The sequence below is a fragment of the Apiospora aurea genome (genome assembly GCF_038362705.1).
Source record: "Apiospora aurea strain CBS 24483 chromosome Unknown utg000004l_segment0_segment0, whole genome shotgun sequence".
Taxonomy (NCBI): Eukaryota; Fungi; Ascomycota; class Sordariomycetes; order Amphisphaeriales; family Apiosporaceae; genus Apiospora; species Apiospora aurea.
The window spans coordinates 2,151,934-2,171,674 of NW_027117391.1; the positions used below are offsets into that span (position 1 = coordinate 2,151,934).

The 19,741-nt window shown below is 53.1% G+C and overlaps 7 protein-coding genes across 7 annotated transcripts; 2 read left to right on the forward strand and 5 right to left on the reverse strand.

Moving 5' to 3' along the window:
• Positions 1-1,774: 1,774 nt before the first annotated feature.
• On the reverse strand, positions 1,775-2,837 carry PG986_005452 (ubiquinol-cytochrome c reductase iron-sulfur subunit; the record flags this gene model as incomplete). The annotated part of the gene is made up of 3 exons (XM_066841674.1): positions 1,775-1,956; positions 2,170-2,409; positions 2,567-2,837. 3 exons carry the CDS (start codon positions 2,835-2,837, stop codon positions 1,775-1,777), a joined length of 693 nt encoding a protein of 230 aa, XP_066701536.1.
• A 700-nt stretch (positions 2,838-3,537) lies between these two features.
• On the reverse strand, positions 3,538-7,158 carry PG986_005453 (CPSF A subunit region; the record flags this gene model as incomplete). The annotated part of the gene is made up of 3 exons (XM_066841675.1): positions 3,538-3,837; positions 3,896-6,959; positions 7,061-7,158. 3 exons carry the CDS (start codon positions 7,156-7,158, stop codon positions 3,538-3,540), a joined length of 3,462 nt encoding a protein of 1,153 aa, XP_066701537.1.
• A 935-nt stretch (positions 7,159-8,093) lies between these two features.
• PG986_005454 (ankyrin) lies at positions 8,094-9,052 on the forward strand (the record flags this gene model as incomplete). The annotated part of the gene is made up of 2 exons (XM_066841676.1): positions 8,094-8,826; positions 8,889-9,052. The coding sequence occupies 2 exons, from the start codon at positions 8,094-8,096 to the stop codon at positions 9,050-9,052; spliced, it is 897 nt and encodes a 298-aa protein (XP_066701538.1).
• A 255-nt stretch (positions 9,053-9,307) lies between these two features.
• PG986_005455 (mitotic spindle assembly checkpoint protein MAD2) lies at positions 9,308-9,926 on the reverse strand (the record flags this gene model as incomplete). Its single annotated transcript, XM_066841677.1, has 2 exons — positions 9,308-9,571; positions 9,630-9,926. The coding sequence occupies 2 exons, from the start codon at positions 9,924-9,926 to the stop codon at positions 9,308-9,310; spliced, it is 561 nt and encodes a 186-aa protein (XP_066701539.1).
• A 1,381-nt stretch (positions 9,927-11,307) lies between these two features.
• Positions 11,308-14,513, forward strand: PG986_005456 (importin-beta domain-containing protein; the record flags this gene model as incomplete). The annotated part of the gene is made up of 4 exons (XM_066841678.1): positions 11,308-11,621; positions 11,677-13,896; positions 13,962-14,083; positions 14,137-14,513. The coding sequence occupies 4 exons, from the start codon at positions 11,308-11,310 to the stop codon at positions 14,511-14,513; spliced, it is 3,033 nt and encodes a 1,010-aa protein (XP_066701540.1).
• A 785-nt stretch (positions 14,514-15,298) lies between these two features.
• PG986_005457 (uncharacterized protein) lies at positions 15,299-16,405 on the reverse strand (the record flags this gene model as incomplete). Its single annotated transcript, XM_066841679.1, has 1 exon — positions 15,299-16,405. One exon carries the CDS (start codon positions 16,403-16,405, stop codon positions 15,299-15,301), a length of 1,107 nt encoding a protein of 368 aa, XP_066701541.1.
• A 540-nt stretch (positions 16,406-16,945) lies between these two features.
• PG986_005458 (dynamin family protein) lies at positions 16,946-19,222 on the reverse strand (the record flags this gene model as incomplete). The annotated part of the gene is made up of 3 exons (XM_066841680.1): positions 16,946-17,120; positions 17,189-17,265; positions 17,324-19,222. 3 exons carry the CDS (start codon positions 19,220-19,222, stop codon positions 16,946-16,948), a joined length of 2,151 nt encoding a protein of 716 aa, XP_066701542.1.
• Positions 19,223-19,741: the final 519 nt, after the last annotated feature.

Sequence of the window (19,741 nt, forward strand, 5' to 3'; positions counted from 1 at the left end):
CTTGTGGTCGATTAAAGGCACACATCTTTTCTCACTACCTGGCAAGCTCATCTAATCCAATGCGTGGCGGCGTCATGACCGATCAATCCAAGGACCCAGACAGCACAGAATGGGCCGGATCGGTTGGTACTTGATCGTCTGGCGGCAACACAGCACAGGCAGGTAACGGGTGAGAGTACTAGCGTTTCCTGGCTACATGAGACGAGAGAGTGTCACACACAAAACACCGCCGGGATGCATGGGCGACGGACATGCTTTCGCACGGCAATCATACTGCCAAGGCAAAACTTGCCGTCTCTTAGTTATGCTATCCCGCCTGTTCGTTTTTCTCTGGCAGCTTCCAACGGCAAAACAGTCATGGCTGACACTGACAGGTTTTGTTTTTTTCGCCCAGAAAGGCGTTCTCTTGACGTTTGGTTTCTAACCGTACATACATACATGGCATACAGGGCCGTCCTAGGTTCATTGGCGATCCGTCATCCCGTCAAAGCGAACGGACGTGAACTGCACACAGCAGTCACTCCTCAAGATGAAATGAACGAAGCTTAGATCCTTCGTACCCAACCTGATTCGATTCTCGTCAGTTTTAGCAGTTATGATGAGGGAAAAGAGAAAACGAACCATCCAATGTAAGGTCGCATTCCGGCAAGATCGCCTCCCGCTACGGAGCTCACGCAAATCATCGATCAACTTTGAAGCACTTGGCACCCTCAGGGACCATCCGCTGATCCTGTTTGTTCGTCCGGTCTGTCTATAATGCACGATATCTTACCATGTTGCATTGGAACGTCAGATCAGGCCTCTCGAGTAGGGCTATCAGGCTAGGACAATTAGGCCAGGGCAGAAAGGCGATCTGAGACTCTTTGACCGTAATAAACCAAAGCCAAGATATCGTGGCAGTAGAAGAGTCAATCACTCGTTACAACACCTGCGAAAACCATCCCATTTTTACCCTGGGTCCGGATTTTCGAGGCTGTAGATATAAACTGCAAATTTATTCGGGTGCTCAAAGATTGCAATACTCCGTTTGAAACCACTTATACTAGTAATAAGCACTCGTATAGGGGGTGATATTTGCAATGTTATCCTCGAATCTTTAGTGGGTATCAGAACCGAGGTAAATGGAATCGAGCTGTCTGCATATATATTATCAAACACTGTTTCAATATTGTCAACTAACGCGTGCGTGCCTCAGACGCCTCTTGTCTTGACCGGAGAACGAAACCATCGATCACACTGGAGTACGGTTTCCCTGCGAATCAGTGAATGATCTTCTCTTGATGCCATACGCATGATAAACTCGGTCTATCAGAACAATGTCTAATGCAATCCAAGGTCACACTTAGGAGAGTCCAATCGATAGTTTCGAAGGGGGTCATCGCAACTCTGGCTCATCCGGCACATATCGGCCACGTTTCAGAAGACATTCCCATCATTACATTGGTGGTGGATATAATGTTCTTTCTAGTGTCTAGTAAATTACACCCTAATACTTTGGCTATTTTCAACAGGTATTCTTTGGATATGCCTCACAGTAACAATAGTTGTGCTAGGATCAACCGCCTTGGAGCACGCGATGGGACAGACAGCAACTCAAATCTGGACATGTTTGGTTTTGTACAGGATTAGCGGAAGCTGATAACGTCTAAGAAAAGTCCGAGAATGTCGAGGTATCCCCCATCGCATCAAGTCTATAGCTGGAAAGCGGGCAATGGAGAAGGCCTGCCAAATCCCTTCTTTTCGGCAGTCTAATATTCGTACATGAGACCCGCACTTAACCGATGATCAACTTGTCATCCTCGGGGAACTCGTATTCGGGGACTTCCAGGTTGAGAGGAGCAGGGCCCTTCCTTATACGCCCGGAGATATCGTAGTGAGAGCCGTGGCAGGGGCAGAACCAACCACCAAAGTCACCAGCCTCGCCGATAGGCACGCAACCCAAATGTGTGCAGACACCTATTAAATGTCAACGTTAGCTTCAGTTCTGCAAACTGCAGGGGTTCTGGGAGGATATTCGCCGCGTCTCATGGTAGGGAAGATCGGCCAGACTTTACGGCCTTGCGTGCATCGAGATTGACATCATCATATATAATGCGCAATGCCATGTCGTTGATGTTTGACCCAATCGAAATATGCGAATCCTTCACGATAATATTCAAAATGACGTACCCAGCATAACCAGCCACTCAGGCTTCTGCACGCGATCTTCATCGGCCTGGGGGTCTCGCAGAGACTTGACGTCGATCTTGTTGGCCTCGTCGATCTCGCCCTGAGTTCGGTGTCGGATGAAGACGGGCTTGCCTCGCCACTTGATGATGACGTTCTTGCCTTCGGGGATGGCGTTGAGGTCAACCTCGACCTTGGCCATGGCCAAGACATCGGCGGACGCGGACATGTTCTTCAGGAACTCTGCAGTCGAGGATTGACCCGGGTTAGCAAGCCATCGGCAATGCAAAACGGGCTAGCTGTAGAGCCGCACTTCCAATCTGGACACTGCAGGCGTGGCCGTGTGCTAACGGTGACTCAATGGCTCCGTGTTATCGTCCTAATCCATCTTCTCACTCACCTTGAACAGTCGACTTGGCACCGGCGGCAGTAATGGCACCCATGGCACCGACCATGAAGTAGGAGACGAGGTTGTTCGAGCCGATCGAGTTCTTGGTCATGTAGCTGCCCCAGTCGGGGATCTTGGAGGCCTTGCTGTTGCCCTTGAAAGGGCTGCTGTAGTTGCCATCACGGAGCGAGCTGGAGGTCGAAAGGGCGCGGACGGAGCGGAGGGTAGCGGTCTTGGAGGCCTCTCGCGCGAGGGCGCGCGATGCGATGGTCAAAGGCGCCATGACGATGGGAGGTAGGTGGTGGATTCAATTGGGAGGTTGAAATTGGTCGGTCGTCCGGAGAGAATCAATCGGGTGAGAGCTGCTTTCCTGCTTGAGGTCTTTTCCAAATTTCTGGGGACGGTTACCGAAACGGAACAAGCTCGGCTTGGAGTGGCCTCATACAAAAGCCGCCTGGTCTGTGCAGCTGCCAAATTACGACTTGCTGATTGGTCGAAGCTGCTGCTGATGATACTCCAGCTGGTCGCCACCTGCTCAGCTGGCTGCTTAGATAAGCTACATATGTACTTGTATAGGTCGGTTCGATGTTATTACTACCTACCTACCTACGCTCAGTAAGGTGCCCAAGTGTCCAAGACAACATGGAAAGCAGCATCGACATTACTCCTGTAGTGCCCCCCAAATTCCATGTCACTTCGATGTTCGGTGACTGGCGATGGGGCCATGGACGGTAGGATAATTGATGCTGAGTGGAACGGGATGAGTAAGTAATAATGGGGTTGCTTGATAACTGGGAACCTACATGTATGTAAGATACCGATAAATGCAAAAGATATGGCAGCAAGGTAGCTAAAGAATGCCAGGAACATTGCTGTATCGCCGTCATATTTGGGTCATCTCACACGCCAGTGTTGATTGCAGATCTGGGTATGGGGTGACATGTCAACAACATACAATAGTAACCCAAATTCCTGTCTGATCCTTAATGCAAGCGCTTAAGCTCTTCGACCAAATTCCGTATACTTTCGACATCCGGACCCAGACCCTTGACCATGTGCTCTTGCGTCTCTTCGTCCGCATCTAAGAAACGCTCAATAAGCTCCCCATCTATGTACCTGTATGGCTCGGCCTCTTCCCGCTGCTCGTTTCTAAAAGAGCGGAATCCTTTAAACTGCAACTTCCCAACCGTCTCGATTGCTCCTACCAATACCTCTTGCAAACGATGGAGCAGATCCAGCGTACTGTCCGACATAGTTCCCAAGAGGTAAATGCCACCCTCAACCTGTTCCTTGTGTGTTAGCAATTATCCAAAACCCGATTCAAGGCAACAAATGACATACCGTGCCGAGGAATGCTCGAGGGACAACAATGGCATTCTCGCTTGCGTCGACCGTTACTTTCCTGATCCTGTTGACCATGTCTCCCAGATTGAATTCGCTGGTGATAGTCATACTCTTCTTGTCATCTTCTGTAACGCCGGACAAGTTGCGGCGCAGTACCATGAGGTTGCCGTGTGCATCCGACTCGAGCCATGATTCTCCCTCAATGTGACATATTGACGTTGCCCACGAAGCTTGGTAATGTCTGCCTAACTCTTCAAGCTTCGCCGGCTCATCATCAGTCGGCGGAGTAAATTTGACGAGACTCATTGACTTCATCAAATCGGCCACCGCGATAGTATCCCCTTCGACAGCAAGATCGACGGGATAAGTAGAGGGCCGATAGGAAGCGACGCGGTCCATCTTTGCGGATGTTGTCGATACTTCCTCGTACCGGTACACAACCACAGTCTTGGCAAGTGCTGCCACAATGTAGTCGCCGATAACACCAAAACACCTACATGCCCCCTTGACGCCGCGTTGTGTGACCACATAGGGATTGCGGTCGCTATCAATCCCCACAACTAGGATCCGTCCCCTGAAGTCGTCCTGGGAGCTGGGATTGGGCTGAACATCGCTAAGGTAGCTTGTACCAACGAGGAACCGTTCTACTTTGTCGCCGTAAGAGTCTGTGAGTTCAGCTCGGAATACGGCCTCCACCATTTCTGGTCCCGATGAGCCTTCGAGTACCAAGTCCTCGCCAATCTTGTCGAAAACTACTTCGTCGACGAGCCGGAAATAACTGGTGATTATTTCTTCGTTGTTGACCACTTCTCTCTTGACACATCCCAGCCCAAAGGCCCGCTCGTTTCGAGAATAAGCTATACGCCTCACGGTCTGTCCCATTGGGAGTGTCTGAACATGTGTCCGACGCTCATCATCGATGAGAGCGAGTTTCAAAGTGTTTTCGGTGGCCAATGCCATGCAGTCCGGGAATGCCTCCGTGTCAAAGGGACACACGCACGTGGCGTCCTGTGCTGTTACGGCCGAGTAGATGATGCGACCATGAGATGCATAAATCAGGCTGGAGTGTTCACTCGTAGAGAAGACATTGTAAACACCGTTTGGCTTCGGAAGAAGCTGCAAGCGTGCATGCCGGGTACCAAGGACAATACTCTTGCGTCCCGATAAGGCGAAATCTGATTTTGACACATTAAACGTGAATACGAACCCGTCCTCCATTGCAACGAACAGGCTAGGGCCGGAAGACTCGGGAGGCAAAATCTGAGCAAGCACAATGTCACGGGGAATGGAAGTCAGGTCGTCCTGTTTCCTTAGCGATTCGCTATGCAAGGGCTGGAGGGTTTTGAGATCCATGATGGATATTGTCCCTGATTTCCAGAATCCTACCACTCCAATGCTTGGGTACTGAGGCGGCAGATGTATGCAAGCCACCTGTTCCTTTTCTCCGAGGTCGTTTTCTTGTTGGCGGATGAGGTCATGCTCTATTTTGAGTGATACGAGAACGTTGCCGTTGACAGATAGAAGGACCCAGTCGTTGTTAGCTGATGCATTTGTAATATTTTGCCCAGCTGCACCACTCCAGCTGGAGATGGCAACGCCGCCTTCAACATCAATGAGTCGCACGCGGCTAGGAGTAACCTGTAACAGGCGGCCATCCGAAAGGTTCTGAGCCACTAGAGTCTGTTCGTTTAATGATGTGCCTCTGAACTCCTCGACCTCTTCAATGTCCCCAGACGCACTGAACGCGAAAGCTCTCGTCTCTGTGAGGAATGATACCAACAAAGTGTCGTACTTGGACGAAGCCCCTGTCCTGATGGGGAATAGCGACCGTATGTTGTCCATTTCGGCCAGGATACCGACGTCTTCGAGTCCGACTCCACTTCGAACACTCCTCAGGCTGCCGTCTTTGTGGACTCCGCTGCCAGCAACAATTCTGGCTTGCCCAGATGAGTACTCGTTGGCTGTCTGCTCTTCCCCCTCGCGGTTGCCCATGTCCATGATAGTAAAATCCAGTATTGGTGAGATATTGGTCAGCTCCTGGACAAGCTCAAGAGTATGGTTCTCTGGATCGACTCTGAATAGTTGAGAATTGCCGTAATGCGAAGCGACAAATAGCATGTTGTCTCCCAGGTAGACTAAGCGGTTTGCCCTTGAAGTAATCCCGATCTTTTTCATTTCCAGCCCAGTCACAACGGCGCCGTTTTCTAGTTGGATCTCTAGCAGCCACATGGTCCCATAGTCGTCACCAATGAAGTAATGTGACACGTTATACTCGGCCCAGGCGACGAAAATGGAAGACTCCACGAGAGCAGTTTCGACTGTTTTTCTGGCGGCGTCATCGTAATACAGCAGGCGCGTCTCTCCTACAACAATGAAGCCGCCCAGCTGAGCGCGTGCTTGTTGGGCATTCCGGACGATGTAGCGCTTGTGGTCCTCTTCTCCCCGGCCGACAGGTATTAACATGGCCGCACCAGGGTCCTGAATTTCAAATCGATCTATCTGGTCCTTGGTTTCGAAGTTGGACACTGCATTGTTCCTGTCATCGGAGTAGAGGCGGTACGTTACGAGCTGGGCGTCCGGATTGTCGGTCCGAGTCTGGTACAAAAACGCGACCTTCGGCTGAGCTGTTTCCGAGTGCAGGAACGTAGCGGACCTTATGAACAGTTCTCTGATGCGGATCTGGTCTTGAAAGTCCAGCTCAAACCTCCTGGTTTTCATGGGGTGCATGCGGGCCACATTCATAACTCCTTCCCAGATCAGCATTATCATGAATCGGCCGGACGGATCGACAATGCACTGATCTTGGCTCTGTGAATCTCTCATATGTCTCTCGTCTTTATCGTAAGTTTTCGAGTAGAGGTTGAGCCCTTCGGTTGCGTCGTCCCATCCGAGGGTGAAGTATTGGAAGCGATCGGTCCCAATGAAGAGCTGGTCTATGTCGGCGTCTCTCGGCCGCAATCGCTGCAGCATGGTGATGGTGCCATTGACGACTTTAGAGTCAACCTCGACCAACAGGCCTGTTTCGCGGTCGACCTTCCAGAACTCGAGTCGGTTTGCTTTGCTTTTTTGGAGGAAGACACACCGAGGTCAGCTTCCATGTTTGTTATTCAACCAGTTGCTGGGAAGTATGAACTCTTCCTGGGGGGGGCAGATTTTCCTTACCCAAGCACCAAACAATCGTCTTCGTCTCCCGGGTATAACGAGGCGCGCAGGGCATGGCGCACGCTATGTGGCCGGTGAATTGGCACTACGTAGGCCATGATGTTGCAGAATGGATCATGGCTCAGCAACAAGGGCGATGCAAAACAGATGGGAGCAAGTCCACTGGGAGGAGCTTGCAGATAGGTGGCACAGAAGGCGTAGGTAGTATCGGCGTTTGCAAAATATCTTATCAATCTATGTGCCCCTCCAACGCAGCTTTGGCCAGGTAGGTAAGTAGTGACAAATCCCAAAGAATGAGGACGGGCGGATTGCGGCTTGCGGATTGGAGCTTCAATGTTCGATCGGGGTTCTATGATGCCATGGCCGATGGGTAAAGAGGTAGCTAAGACCGGGGTTTGCTTATGGTTAATGTTAACCCCGACACTGGAGCCCCAAGCGGAGTGGATGCTAAGCTGTAACCGTGCCTTCCCATTATCGTACCTCTTCCCTGGATGTGGTTACTTTGCTTACATGTACCTAGCTGCCGCCTCAAGCTAAATTAGCCAAGTATCGTATTAAGTAAGCTAGTTTGGCTGGTAACCACACCCTTGAAGCCACCCTGGAAGACTCGAGAGCACCTCCTACCTGTTTGCTGTGGCCTTTCTGGCCAATTCTGGCAGGTCTTCGCCAGGTGTAGAGGAACCCAATGCCTCCCATATTACTGGCTGGCCAGGAGGATACAACCTCACCATGCTCAACTAGTGTCTCATGTTCACTCCATATGGATGGACAGTTGCCCCGCCGTGGCCCATCCCATCAATACACCGACTTCTTGCCTACGACCCTACTCTCCAGGTACTAATATATTCGCATACCAGTTCCTGGCTCGTGTGTGGCATCTGAAAGGGGCCAAATAAGGAGGTGGAAGGACGATCGACCATCAAAAGCACATACATAGAAGTCTGCTGTTCTGAGACCTCTGGACGACCTGACCAGTGGTATTAAACTTCTTATACGGAACATCGCAAGAAGTGTCCCTTTCAAACCAAGCAATATGCAGACAACACAGATGCCTCGAACGCCAGCCGAAGTGCTCTCACTGCCGCCGACGCCTACAGAAGGGTACTTCGACCTGGGAGGGTATGACGAGGAGGACGAGTGCTGGACCCCGCTGCAGCTCGCCAGCAAGGACGGGGACCTGGCTCTGGTCGAAAAGCTGATCCGGGACGGCGCAGACGTAAACGCACCGCCCGCAGGCTACTACGGAAACACGGCCCTGCAAGCGGCGTGCCTTTTCGGGCACGAGGCTGTGGTCCGGAAACTAGTGGCTGCGGGCGCCGACGTCGAGGCGCCCGGCGGCAACAACGGGCGAAGGAACGCTCTTCAGCAGGCCTGCCGATCGGGCAACCCGTCCGTCGTTTCATTCCTGCTGCAAGAATGCAACGCCGACATCAATGCCCCCGCGTTGCGCTACCACGGCCGCACGGGTCTGCAAGTGGCCGCCGAGGCGGGGGACTTGAAGATGGTGGAGCTTCTACTGGGCGCCGGCGCCGACGTGAATGCGAAGCCGGCGGGCACGGCGGGTCGCACGGCTCTCGCCGCGGCGGCATCGGTGGGGGATCTGGAAATTGTGAAGCTCTTGCTGCAACCGCAGCACGGTGCTGATGTCAATGCGCTTCCTAGCCGACACAAAGGCATAACAGCACTCCAGGCGGCATGCTGTGTGGGCAGTGAGGAGATTGTCAAGGTGCTTATCGATGCCGGGGCGGACGTGAACGCGCAGGGGAGTTCGTTCAAGGGGGCAGGGCGTTGCATGCGGCCGCGCAAAAGGGGTATATAAACATACTAGAGATGCTACTGAAGGCAAATGCCGATATCGATGCTTCAGCCGGCTGGGGAGGCCAGACCGCATTACAAACCGCTGCAGCTAACGGCCAGGAAGACGCTGTGCAGTACTTACGAAAGGCAGGCGCTACTGGTCCTATTGTTGGAGGCGTCCTATTGTTTGACTAAGTAGAATACCCTCTACAGGACACATTCTATACATACTGTTACTGGCGTATCCCTCTAGTAATTATTGTCAAGACAACGATGATGACGAAGCCAGCTCCTTTCCTAATTCCACCCAACAGTCGAAGTATAAGGGGCCTGCTTCCACAGTTCTGATGGCGGCTGTCCTCGCACCACCTATATCACGCCCTGCCTCTGGCCTCGTCTTCGACTGCGTCTGTAGGTTCGGCTGCGACGGGATCCAGTGCTGCGGGTACCCTATGGGCGCCTCGCTCTCATCCCGCAGCTCGACCGCGACCGTGTAGGTGCAACCCCCGGTAAGGGCGGAAGCTGCTCGGCCGCACTAGCCATTTTCCGGACCGCGGCACGGAACCCCTCGTCCACATCCGTCCAGTTGATCTTGTCACTGCTGCCCGGTGCTTCAGCGGCCTGGATGCTACCCGGACCTCCGGGCCCGACCCCGTCGTCCTCCTCATCTCGCCGGCTACCGTCGCTGCCACTGGCATTTGGTGGCTGCTGCTCCTTGACGCCCGTGAATGTGGGGGAAAGCGCGGAGGTCAAACATCCACCGCTCCAGCACCTGGGTTCCGGGCGCATGGACCACGAGAGCGACGCGCTCGACCGCGCCCTTGATCAGTTGCGCGCGGATCGCCGAAACGGCGTCGCTGACCCAGGTGCAGACGCCCGGGTGTCGCGACTGGTGGACCGCGAGGTTGTAGGCCCGAGCCGTGAGGAAGGTCGCCGGCGGGTACAGAGACCGGTAATAGAGAACGTTGTGGATGGCCACGGTTAGGAAGTGCGTGAAGGAGGTGAGTAGGTGCGAGGCTTGTGGGAGGGACACCGAGAGGCCGCCCTGGGCTTGAGACGATGTTGCCATTGTTTGGGGGAGACCTGGCGATAGACCCGATCAGAGTACCGAGTCTGCACCCCAGCTATGTAGGTATAGGATAGTCCTTTGGTACTTTCCTAGGCGAGCCCCTTGTCGGCAAAACGCGGCAGCGAGATCCACTTGAGGGAACGGAACGGCGCGGCGACGGTGAGACGGTTCGGAATCCCTAGGCGAACACAGCTACCACGGTCTCTGCCCACCACCGGGTCAGGCGTGGTATGACGATCGATATGTTGTTTTTGTTTTGTTTGCCCGCTAACGTTTGGGGGAATGCTGTGTGACGGGCAGCAGTCAATCCAAACTAGAAAAAGGCGTCCGTCAACCATGCATTAGCATCATGGCCTAGGTGCCAAGACTAGCATCAGTCAGCCCTATGACAAGATGGGCATTTGGCGATCACGCGTTGAGGGGTAGAGGACAACGCGTAAAGTGAGACGCCAATTTAACAAAAACGCGGAATACGGTTTGACGAAGCTCGGCTCATGAATTCCACGTGTTGCGTCCAATTTCCAGCAGGGTATCACGATGAGCACTTCCGGTCCTGTAGTCAAGCTGCCCAATCGTATGGACTCAGTATACCCACACAGACATGTCTCTTTCCAGTCGTTGCATGCTTCGTCTGTCAGCCCAGTGACCGCCCGTAGACAGAACACACACGAGGAGAGAATTGAGTATGCGCGAACGGGTTCGATTGACTTTGATCTATCCGAGTCTACACGGCAAGGCAGACATCCGGCTGCCTCGCGACCATCTATTGCGCATGCGAGTCGAGTCGTGGCAAGAAAGCCAATGTCTGGGCGATGGTACTTTGATGCTGCCTAAGAGTTCAGGACGCGCCGACTCCTGCAGGTCCCCCCACCACTGTTTTAACCAAACCAGCTCTAGCATCCAAGAATACTTCGCATCTTGTTTGGTCGTTTAGTCGTTTATTAGTCGTAGACAGCTTGACCGACAATCCGTCTGATCAACTTGTAACAGAAGGGACTGGTGATTATCCCTCCTCTCCAGAGGCGTAATCATCGTTGGTTCCGCTCTTTCATTATATTATCCGATTTGGATCCCTCTTCGTTCTCTGGAATTCGTCCTGTACTGCATAAGTAATCAAGCAAGTGATCCCGCTGGCATCATCAATCACTATTGTCCCATCAACACGGACCCCGCGCAAACAAGTTTGTTGACTTTCTTTCTCGGGCAAGTGGGACAACGGGTTAATCGTTAATCGACCCCCTCCGAAAATCCCACTTTAAACCCCTACAGTGGCCAGACCATACCTTTGCAAGACTTGTTGCTCCTCGACTCGACCTACTTTCACCATTGCCTTTTTTGGACCGCATCATTCGAGACTCGATTTTAAAGACGAATGGTCACGATGGAAGACCAGCTCGTCCAGGTCCTGGCGAACACCCAGCTCGCCGCCGAGGGCCCCCGCAAGCAAGCCGAACTCGACCTGAAGCAAGCCCAGGCGAACCCTGCCTACCCGCTATCCCTCGTCAACATCGCTAGCCACACATCTATCAGCGTCGAGATCCGTCAACAAGCCATAAGCGTCCTGCGCCTCTTTATCGAGAGAAATTGGAGTGGCGAAAGCGACGATGGCCCCGTAATTCCCATTGCCGATGCCGCCAAGGACCAAATCCGACCGATCCTCCTCGAGCTCGCTCTTCACTCGGAACGCAAAATCAAGTCAGCAGCCAGCTTCGCTGTAGGCAGAATCGCCAATGCCGACTTCCCCCGAGAGATGGCCGGCCCTTCTGCCCACGCTTTTTGGCTCCATCAACTCTGGGGACGAGCTACATCTACACGGCGCGCTCAAAATCCTCTGCGATCTTGTCGATGAGAGCTTGAGCGATGACCAGTTCTTCAGCATGGCCCAGGACATTGTTAAGGTCGTATACGAGGTGGCCGTGGGTGAAAGCGATCGCAAGCCCATCCTTCGGGCTCTGGCAGTCTCTGTCTTCCGAGGCTGCTTTGACCTGATGGACCAGGTCAAGGAAGACCACCCTCAAGAGGTCAAGGCCTTTGCCGAGCAAGCCCTGGCAGGCTGGTTCCCTTTCTTCTTGCAGACCATGAAGCTGTCGCTACCACCACTTCCGGAAACCGAACTTGATAACCAGCCCGAGGAATGGAATGGCATCATCGCATTGAAGCTACAGGTCGTCCGATGCCTTCTCAAGGTCAAGAACGTTTTTCCCAATTTGCTGCTCCCACAGACGCCTCATTTCTTTGAAGCCGCATGGGCAGAATTGGTGCTGCTCTCCACCCCTTATGAGCAACTTTATATTGTAAATGGCAGTGCCCAGGGGCGTTTGGAGGATGCCGACGGCCTCCCCTACACTTTGGACTTCCTCGTCCTCGAAGAGCTCGATTTCCTGAACGGTTGTCTCAAAGCCAAGCCAGTGCAAAGCGGGCTCGAGGAAAGACTCAAGGCACACCCTACTGCCCACGAAACGCCTTGGGTTCTCGATGTCATGAAGCTTACTACTTCGTATGCTAGAATCACTTCCGAAGAAGAGGAACTATGGGACATAGACGTTTCCCTTTATCTCGCCGAGGAGTGGTCTGTTAGCGCAAACTACACACCTCGCACTGCCTGCGGCGATCTCTTGTGCAAGTTGGGCGAGTGGCTAAAGAATGGGGTTTTCGAGGGTCTGTTCGCTCACACCAAGACCGTGTTTGCAACTGAGTCACCATCGTGGAGAACCCAAGAAGCCGCGTTGTTCCTGCTGAACATGCTCATCAGCGACTTCTTGGACTGTGGTAAGGAAGTGCCAGTTGAGATTGTCCAGGCCTATCTCGAATTGGTGGACTACTGCATTAACCGCCGCGATGAACCATTGCTACGTGCTCGGGGCTTCCTAGTTGCTGGGCAGCTCATAAGATGCCATGGAGTGGCTGCCGGGTTCCTCGACCGCGTGATAACCGCGATAAACGCGCCGGAAGAGACCGAGATCGTCCAGGTTGCCTGCATCAGAGCTCTGGAAGGATTTGTTACAGGAGGCGCTGTTCAACCGAATGGCCAAGCTCAGGTTGTACAAGCTGTTGGCCAGTGGATCATGAACAAAGATATGACAACCCTCGAGGAAGCCGACGATCTCCTAATAAGCTTAGCTGAGACGTTGCGGGCTGCCATTAACATTGACAAGCGGGTTGCCCTCTCGAACGATGTGCCTGCTCTAGACCTGCTTTTTCAAATCGCCAAGCATGGTGCCAATAATTTCCAGGTCACTATGATGATCTGCGAGACTTTTGAGGACATCGTGCAGACCATGGCAGACCCGCACCTTTACCAGGCACTATGTCAGAAGGTTCTGCCCTCATTGACGTCTACATTCGACGCTGCTAATGTCACATCTGATGACCCCCTGGTAACGTTTGCGACGGAACTGATGGCTGCTCTGACGCAGTATGGTTCCGAACCCTTGCCTCCCGGCTTCGTGGCAGCCACACTACCCAAATTGACCCGTTTGTTGATGGAAAGCCTAGAAGGGGAGGTCCTACGGCCGGGTGTCGAGTCAGTCAAGTACCTTCTTCAGCATGGCCACCACCAAGTTTTCAATTACCAAGACGAAAACGGCACTACTGGCGTGGAAATCTGCCTCCGAGTTATAGATCGGCTTCTGAAGCCGGAGATCGAGGACCACGCAGCCAGTGAAGTCGGTGGCCTGGCAGCAGAGCTCGTCGAGAAGGCTGGGCCAGAAAGACTTGGCGAATATCTCGATCCTCTTCTCAAAGCAGTTGCTACACGCCTCGCAACAGCCGAAGCAGCGCCATTCATTCAGTCACTTATCTTGGTCTTCGCACGGCTATCAATGGAAAGGGCGGACGCCGTCGTCGAGTTCCTCAGCCAACTGCAGATCCCTGACGCCCATGGTAACGGACAGCCTGGCCTGCAAGTCGTGCTAGCCAAGTGGCTCGAGAACTCGGTCATCTTTGCTGGTTTCGATGAAATCCGGCAAAAGTAAGTCTACGAAAACATCCATCCCACCAAAGCATTATTCAGGACTGACTTAAATGCCCCAACAGCGTTATCGCGCTGTCAAAACTTTATGAACTGAATGACCCTCGCATCGCGCAGACTATGGTCAAGGGCGATTTGATTGTCCCTGCTAGCGACAGGATTATGACGCGCTCGAGGGCGAAAGAGAGTAAGTCAATGTTCTGGTTCCCTTTGCCCGGCCCGTTACTTATTATGTAGCAGATCCGGACCAGTACACGGTAGTGCCTGCTACCCTCAAGATCATAAAGATCTTAGTAGAGGAGCTTGCTTCGGCTTCCGGGGCACAAAACGCATCGAACGCTGCTGCCGCCGCCGCCGCTAAGTTCGCCGACGAGGAAGAGGAGGACGAGGATGGCTGGGAGGATGAGCCTGATACAGTAGACCTCAGCCTTGGAGGCACCAAGAACGATCTCATGAGCTACCTGGAGGCTTCTAGTATCACGCGCCACCAGGACGATGAGACCAACCGGTTCTTGACCGACTTCTTCCGAAGAGTGGCACAAACGCCTGATTTCCACAACTGGTTCGAGATGTTGACCAATGAGGAGAAGCAGAAGCTGAACGCTGTCGGATCCTGAAGGTGCTGCGGAAGAGGCATGTGCCAAGGCATTGGGGGTGCTATAGTATACACCGGCAGTGTTACGATTAGAATCTCGCGGACAAACGAGGCTTCTGATTATGTGTTATGTTTCTGATGAATCAGACCCCCGCCACCAGTATATTAACTAGCCACGTACCACCCTCTTTCTCAAGAGACGGAGGAAAGCCTGGTTTAGAACCGGGTCACACACATAGATAATGAAATCAAGATAGAACAGTAATTTCGCATCAACTACAGCACGTATGGTGATGTGGCAGGTATCACGGGCGCTTCCCGATGGAACTACGGCATGGGTGGTTTATGCTGATAGACTCGTGACAACTATACGTGGTCAGCTATCCAAGTGCCAGCCAGATATTCCAGCATCTATCAGTTATCTCATCGACTCAGTTGTCCTATTGCCAGACAATTCCAACGGACTTTTCCAGGCTTGTTTCTACTATTGGTCAGCCGTTTTTCGATATCCATATTGGAAGAGACATTGCGGCAACACATGAGCATGTACGAATCGGTTGTACGTCTTAGCAGAGGGAAACTCTTTATTAATAAGGTACGGGAAAACACAAGATAGTGGAGTTTGCCACTCCTTTGTTGTTGGTACAGATGTGCAGGTGGGTTTCCCAGACCATCGTGGTATCATTCTTTTTTTCATCAGGTTCGTAGCAATTTGACGTGTACCGTTATTCGTGAACCCAGAACGCCCCAGTGTGAACTCAAATATCTCATGACTGACGTATCATCAAGCCGCGGCCTCAGCCGAGCTCATATGATGTCTCCTCCGAAGCCCCCGAAGCCACCATAGGGGTTGTTTCCACCACCTGGCCTGCGGCCGCCGAGCCGTGGCATACCGCCGGGCCCCAGGGGATCAAAGCGGGCTCCTGGTGGTGCTTGAGGATCGTACGGGTCGCCGCCAATACCGCCGCCACCGATGTCTTCGAAGGTGGGATGCATTCCACGATGCCCACCGGGGCGGGGCAGTCCTCCGAGGCTCGGTCGGAATGGATCATTGGGTCCCAGGCCAGGCGGATTCAAGTCATCCGCGCCAAGGTTGCCAAATGGCGACGCACCGGGAGGAAATCCACGTGGTGGCCTGTTGACTTCGAGCTCATCTTCGAAGTCCGGAGGAGGAAAGTCTCCTGCTGGTACGGGACGCCGCGGAGGTGGGTCGACAGGACCGCCGTAAGGATTTGGCTGTGCAGGCTGGGGCATAGGGTCGGGCATGGCTGGCTGGCGAGGTGGACGGCGCCCGGCACCCTCGGCATCTTCTCTCGCGGCCCTGTCGTCGGGGCTCTCCTCGTATCCTTCCTTTTGCAACGATGGGAGTAGCTTCTGGATGATGTTGATCTTGATGAGGCTTGCCAGGTCCGTGATCCGAGCCTCGTTGATGAAAACCGCCTGGAGTTTCTGGGGCAGGTCGCTTCGGTCCTCGGTCGACTCGGCTGTCAATGCGATGCGAACAGGCAGGGCGCCGTTGGAAATAAAGTCCTTGGATGTGACTTCGACACGAGCGATGCGGTCATCGTCGATGGCGAGGCCGCGGATCTCGGCCTTGCCACCCATGCGATCGACTTTGAGGACGAAGCGAAGGGCGGACTGAGAATGGGCGTAGACGAAGCTACAGTTGTTGAAGGATGCGTTCCAGTTCTCGGGCAGGCGCGGCGCAAGGTCTCGGCATTTTGCTTCGTCGTTTTTGGACTCGTCAAAGCCCATCAGGCGGAATCCCAGGGACGCCATGCAGGCGTGGGCGAAGAGCGCGAGAGCATCGTGGGAGCTGCTCAGATCGGATGTGGTATCGCCTTGTGGGTGTGTAGGAAGAGCATCTGCCATGCCCTGAAGAAGGACAGACGGACTTAGAGGATTCGTAGACATGGTCGAATGTGTGGGAGAGGTAACAGGTTGTGTAGGGGGTCCTAGGACGATGATGGACTTGGAATGCGATGCGGTGTTATGATGGGCAGAGGTGACAGACAGGTTGGAGAATCATGGGAAAATCCTAGACTCGGAATATGGAAAGGACATTGGTCGCGTTTATAAGGTATGCTTTGCATATTCTGATGTTTCGGTAGCCGGCGCAAGTCGAAGAGGATGGCGACGTGTGGTAGTTATGTCATCTGCTTGATGCCTGCAGGCTGCAGCTCGCTGAACGTGGGGTAACCTAGTTGGGTACATAATAGGTGGGGGGGGGTCGCTAAAGCTAAGGTACAGCAGCTGAGGTACTACTACTACTGGAGCATTGCGCTGGAAACACAGCAGCACACCAAGTAACCATATTGTTCTGCGAAAGATCCATCATCAATTGGTATCATGCGAGGACTGCTAGTAGGCTTCATATTTCCGTGTCGCTCATCCCTAATTATCCCATCTTCCACCTCCTACTGGAACCAAGTCGCACGAGTGGACATTGGGCCTTTAGACTGCGTGAATGCCAGATCGGGCCGTGAAAGCATCCAGATCCTGAAGACCCTGTTCGAGGATCCCCAGCTTCTTCGTCACTTCGTTTCTCTCGGTTATGGTGCTGTCGTCTTCGGATCCTAGCCGGTCGATCTGCTCATCCGACAGGCCCCAGACAATCTCGGGCGACAATCTAAACAGAATTGTTAGCGATTTGTCCCCAGTACCTACTTATATAAGAGATGGTGGTTCGTGACTTACACATTTGGGAGTTTCTGGACAAGACAGGCCTCGACGGCATTGACGCTGACATCGTCGGTGAATTTCTTCAGGGCGACCTAGAAGCTGTGAGCACGGGTCTCCACGCCTATCAACGTCAAGGGGAGTTTTCCTTACGGTATAGTATGCTGCGGCAACATCGGCCGCAAGGGAAGCAGAGTACTTCCGCACATCAGGTCGGGTCCCCTTCTCAAGTGTCACCAGTAGCTTTTCCAGTTCCACCTGCAACACCCCGGTTCCCAGCTGATCTATGGTCTTGTTGATCTCAGCCATGGTAAGCTGGTCAAACTGACGGCGGTGTCGATCATCTTGAATCTTCTGGACCGTGTCGGTGAGGTAGTCGTTGTAAGTGATTGGGTGGATTGACAGGTGCGGCATCAACAACTCGTCCAACTTTGCCTTCAAGTCCTTTCTGAGCTGGTGCAGTGAAGGCTGGATCAGCCCCTTCATCAGGCGACCGTGTGTGTTCTGGTCGCATATTTCAGACACCATCTTGTTGAACGTGGTCGCTGCTGCTTCGTGGATCTGCTCAACCAGATTGGTCGTGATGGCTTCCCAGGGCTTGCATTGCCGAGCGAACAGATCGCCAACGACCAGAGGATTATAGGTGCCAGGCAGCTCCCGTCCCCTGCATTCCTCCATCAATTGTTCCACGATGACGAGATAATCAGTCCTCTGCATATACTTGTACTTCGACGCGCGGCTAGGTATAAGGCCTGACTCGACTATCTCCAGAGCGTGTCCATCGACACGCATCTTCTCGGCATACTTAGCAAGTATTCTCTGAACATTTGCGCGGAGGCGTCTCTCAAAGGCATCTGGCTGGCCTGGATAGGACTCGAAAAACGAATCGGCGTACACTCCATCGATGGAGGCTCGCACCATCACTGCAAGCTGGCTGCTAATCTTGTGAAGATAGTGGTGCTTCTCCCTCGGCGTGCTTCGGGACTTTCCCAATTGCTTCAGCTTGTTCGAGCAGTCTTTAATTCCAGACTGTACCTCGGACTTGACGCCTGGAAGTCCTATGCGTATCTGATTCCACAGAGCCTCCCGCAGCCTGTCTCTCAGGGCTTCTATGCCGAGCTGTGAAGCGTCAAGGACTTGCCAGGCCGAGCTGGAAAAGTAGGCAGATTCCCTCTCGTCTCGTTGCTCTGGGGTGTCATCAGCAGTCGCATGGCTCTTGTTGCGCAGAACATGCCAGCCCAAACTCAGTCTCACATTGCCGTTCTGGGCCAACTCGATATAATATCTCTCGCTTTCCGAGCCTTGGTCGATGCGGTCTGGCTTGGTGATCAGGCCAAGAGTTCGCGTGCCCGACGGATCGATCTTCCGGGCAAACTTAGTCACTGGCTGGTTAGCGAAAGAGTTGTCGGCTGCAACCACGGCTAAGATAATACTGCGGCGTTGCTTCATGTAGGATACCACCAAGTTTTCGACTAGAGTCGCGTCATCGTCTGACTGGTTCTTGTCCGACGCACCGAAAAGACCCGGCAAATCGACCAGCGTCAAGTTTGGTGCATTTGGCGACGTGCTTTCGATACGCAGCACGTCTGTACTGAATACTTTTGAGTCTTTGCCATCGCCGAGCCCCATGACGTTCTTGGCCGACTCAATGATCTTTGCAAAGTCATCCTGCTCCGTTGCGAATTTCGAAAAGGCAGAAAGTTCAACTCTATCCTCCTCGCTTCTGCTCGCACCTGGCTGAATATGGACCTTGATCTCAGGCTTATCGCCGCGTCGCAGGATTAGCTCAGTGGCAAAGCGAGTACAGAGTCCCTCGCTGGTTGGGAAAGCAATGCCCGAGATTGCCTCGAGGGTGGAGCTTTTGCCCGAGGACTGACTGCCGCACACAATGATCTGGGGGAGATCAACGTAATGGCTGACGCCATGGGATCGGAGAGAGTCCACAATGTCAAGGAGGTCGCGGTGGTTGCTGGATTGGATGAAGCCTGATGTCTTCTGTGAGATCTGCTCGGCGAGATCTCGCTGCTCATCACCGTTCACAAAGCGCCCCATGATGAAGGAGGGTTAGTGACTAGTTGCAGGGCTGGGGTGAGGGTTTTGGTGTGGGTAGTGCAGCACGGGAGAAGGGAAAGTAGCGAAAAAGACTGAGATCGACAGCCATAGATATGAAATCATGTCAGTTATCGTTTGGCGAGGGAGCCAACTGCCTAATGCATTGGTACGCTAACCTACTACAGTAACCCCCAGGTACTCCTTCTTTTACGGAACGAAGGCACAGCTCAGGCACCCCCCTTTGAAGCATCATGTGCCTAGTAACTGAGAATCTACAGCAAGCTATCTTAAAGGAATAGTGACACGGACACGGAAAAGGCATGATCCCAGGGAATCAGCTTGGTCTTTATTTTGCACTATATATACGTGTGGGAAGAGCTGATATCAGGGCATTCGCGATTGAGCGTTTGAGTATCGTGGGACCGGTACCTGCTTTGAACCGAAGCGCCAAGAAGGGTCGTGGGATATTATGAGGCGTGCTTGGTTGGTGCGAGGGGGACTACTACTCTGTTGGTAGAC